At 42.8% G+C, this 3,200-nt stretch overlaps 2 protein-coding genes across 17 annotated transcripts in view; both read right to left on the bottom strand.

Moving 5' to 3' along the window:
* Positions 1-3,200, bottom strand: part of nrcama (neuronal cell adhesion molecule a) — a 1,100,153-nt gene that overhangs the window by 145,292 nt on the left and 951,661 nt on the right. The gene's annotated exons all lie outside the window — the stretch shown is intronic.
* LOC116673007 (uncharacterized) overlaps positions 1-3,200 on the bottom strand; it is an 8,799-nt gene that overhangs the window by 2,886 nt on the left and 2,713 nt on the right. Inside the window, exons 2-3 of one of the 2 annotated variants that reach the window (XM_032505086.1) lie at positions 3,024-3,191; positions 37-328 (exon numbers count right to left, since the gene is read on the bottom strand). In XM_032505086.1, coding sequence (XP_032360977.1) covers positions 37-328; positions 3,024-3,122 — 391 coding nt within the window. In that variant the 5' untranslated portion in view covers positions 3,123-3,191. The remainder of the gene's footprint in view (positions 1-36; positions 329-3,023; positions 3,192-3,200) is intronic. The other variant, XM_032505087.1, reaches the window with a different exon arrangement.

Raw genomic sequence — 3,200 nt, 5'->3', positions numbered from 1 at the left:
CCCCGTTCATACAAAAAACCAAACTGCTGTAGTTACCTGGGTTGGTGGGATTGAAGACCGGCTCTTTGTTTTGACCCAGGTCGGGTTCTGGGCGTACCAGGTAGATAATATCCTGGTCTTTGGGACTGGGAGGTCTGGCCAAGAGGGAAGACCCAACAGGGCCGCTGCTTGCCGGGGTCTTCCCTTGCCCGGGTCTCCGGTCGGTTTCGTCTAGACCGTCCTCCAACGAGTCGATGGTTTTCTCGAAGAACTGGATGCACTCCTTCTCCTCCTTCGTCAGGAACTGCAGGGCATCGTCTCTCTGTCGGGACCAATGGACAGTGGGACACTGGTTGACATGGGGGGGGGGTTTCAGTAATTTTCAAAGTTTTTTACTATCTTGGCTTCGTCAGGGTCTTAGGTTGTTTCCAGTTCATTAATATATCGATCAGATATGAATCAATGATACCAAAACAACATCTTTTTTTTTTTTTTTTTACAAAATAACAATATTTACTCTTTATATTTACAGAAAGAGGTTGAGATTTAACGAAGGGAGTTGGGTTTCTGACCTGGCCACCTGAAAGGGTGGACCGTACACCACCCTGGTGAAGAAAAGATACCTGAAGATGCTGAGTAAGTGAATAAGAACGGGTGTACTGGAGATGGAGTTGTAAAACCTGATTATATTTTTAAACCAAATTCCTTAATCTTGTTGCACTAGTTTAACTTGACCCCTCTCTTCATCATCGACGCCCATGTTACGAACCGTGCACTCTGACTTTCTCACACAGTAGTCATGTGTCCAGACGGCACACAGCGGTGTGTGTTCCTGCATCCCAACCCTCCAGACTTCTAAATTTAACTGAAACTCTCCTCTCTTCTTGCCTCTCCCCCTCTCTGCTGTACCTCCACGTCTACTCTACCAGTCCAGCTTCACATGGGGGGGGGGCATAACATAATGGGCTTTCCAATAACAACACTGTTGATTGATTTTGCTGCTTCACTTTTAGGTTTTTCCCCCAGTCCTGATAAAGATCTAGTCCACATATTTAAACCATACCACATGGCTGTAGGGAATAATCCCCTGGAACAATGTGTAATAAACCCTTAAAATAAGTAGCGGTGAGAGAAGTTCTTTTAAAAGTAGATCCACAATGGAAAAAGTACTACATTACAATGATGAAGTAAAACTTAAGTGAGCAAGTATTTGCAAAAAATAATCTGTTAAAATAATTGAGTTTATTGTTGACATTGGCAACAGCGGTTACACAAAATAATCTCAGTACTCCTCATTAACATACTAACAGGCAGACTGAAGCAACAGTGGTTTTCCTTGGTTTATGGAAGAGTTACGTGTAGGTATTTGGTGGTGATTATAGGGGTACTCCCTTAAGAAAAATGTATGTTATGCAAATAAAAGAAATATGAAATTTCACATAATTTTGCACTATTCTTTGTACCATATCTGTATCTAAAATTTAGGAAAAATTAGAGCAGGTAATAAAAGAAATCCAAGACAGAACTTTCTGAAGAAGTCTACTGGGGACCATCTACGACTTTTAGATCTGATAAAAATCATTTAGTTAGTTTTTGATGCTCATATTGATTTACATTCATTTGGATTAGGTGCCACCTAAAACGGCTTGGGTGCTCCACCTAAAACGGCTTGGGTGCTCCACCTAAAACGGCTTGGGTGCTGCACCTAAAGCCTTGTAATGGCAGGGAAGACCCTGCTAACTATTCAGTACTAGTTCTTTGAGTTTACAAATTTAGGGCAAAGGTAAAATAAGTTTTTTTTGTCTCTAAGTCCAGTATTGGAGAAGCCTTTCTCACACAAATAGACAACGCAGAGTTAAATGTAGTGCGATGATCTCAGGTTGTTTTACTGTAATTACACAGCCACCAGACCGAAGGAAGCTGCTTATTTGGGCCATTTCAAGGTGATGACCTCCAGTTTGCGGCTGACATGGCAAATAGGCTTTGTTGCTGACATCAGTGTTAGGAAAAAGTGCCACGACAAGGTAACACATAGCCTCGCTTCGAAGACACCTGCAGGAGCAGCCAACTGAAACCGATATAAGATGGTTTGAGCTGGAGTGAATAATGTCCATTGTCACAAAGCAGCTCAGGAGCTAGAAAACTGCAGCTCGACCGGTTTGCTTGTGCTGTGCGTTGATAATGAATGTCGTCCCCGAGGCACGCGAAGGGATTAGGTTGTTGGGCAGGTGTAATGTCTCAGCGTCTGTGAGTGACTGGGTGCATTGTGCAAACACAGCACCGAGCCTGAAGTAAAGTTTGACTAATCAGCTGTTCATCTGATACGCTCGGTGTGTTTGCTGTGTTTAGGGAGACAATAGCACGAGACGACTCTATTCTCCAGTTCACAACGCAACACAATGGGGTAATAACACAAACCTGTGTCCCCAGCGATGGCCAGTAAATCTGCTTTATTTATTCCAGTTGGTGATGATCTCAAGGAATCAACGTTGCTCTCATAACTGTACGCTAAATAGGAAGCGTCAGCCTGCAGCCTGTTAGCGTAGCTTAGCACAAAGAGGTTGTTCTTTCTGCTTATTAGTAAAGAATTCAGTTGAAGGAATACATTTTTTTTTTGCCTCCTTTAGAGTATTTCCACACTAGTCTTGCTTGATCTAAGCATTTCTTCCACCTCTGCCTGTTTCTAGTCTTTATGCTAAGCTAACCAGCTGCAGACTGTAGCTTCATATTTAGCAGACAGACACACAGTTGCATTGATTGATTTTCATCTTAACTAAATAAGGAAAGCATTTAAACGTACATTTTAATGTTTTTTTGCATGTTTTTTTTTAATTATTTTTTAAAGGGGGCTTTTTTTAAAGCATGTCCCAGCTGCTCCAGGTCCCACTTTTAAGTTTGAATCAGGCTGTTACAGAGTTCAAGGGATGCAAATTGCAAGGATCTACATATATGGAACATGTTCTGCAGTCCAAAAGTACATAAATAGTACAAGAAGATCTCAAATGTGGTCAGGTATTTCACTATTTAGGTTTTTAAATACTCACCGATGGCCTGGAGCTTCTGGCTGCACCCCCGTTGACCCCGTAGTGAGGCTGAGGTTGGGCCTGCAGACGGGCGCTCATGGTGCGAGGCTCAGACGTCATCGGGACATCGCATGGAGGGGCCGGCGTTCTCGCTCTGACGAATCATCAAAGTTTCTATTCAACGAGAGTCTGGAGAAA

The sequence above is a fragment of the Etheostoma spectabile genome, chromosome 23 (genome assembly GCF_008692095.1).
Source record: "Etheostoma spectabile isolate EspeVRDwgs_2016 chromosome 23, UIUC_Espe_1.0, whole genome shotgun sequence".
NCBI lineage: Eukaryota > Metazoa > Chordata > Actinopteri > Perciformes > Percidae > Etheostoma > Etheostoma spectabile.
This window is presented reverse-complemented; position numbering and strand designations above follow the sequence as displayed.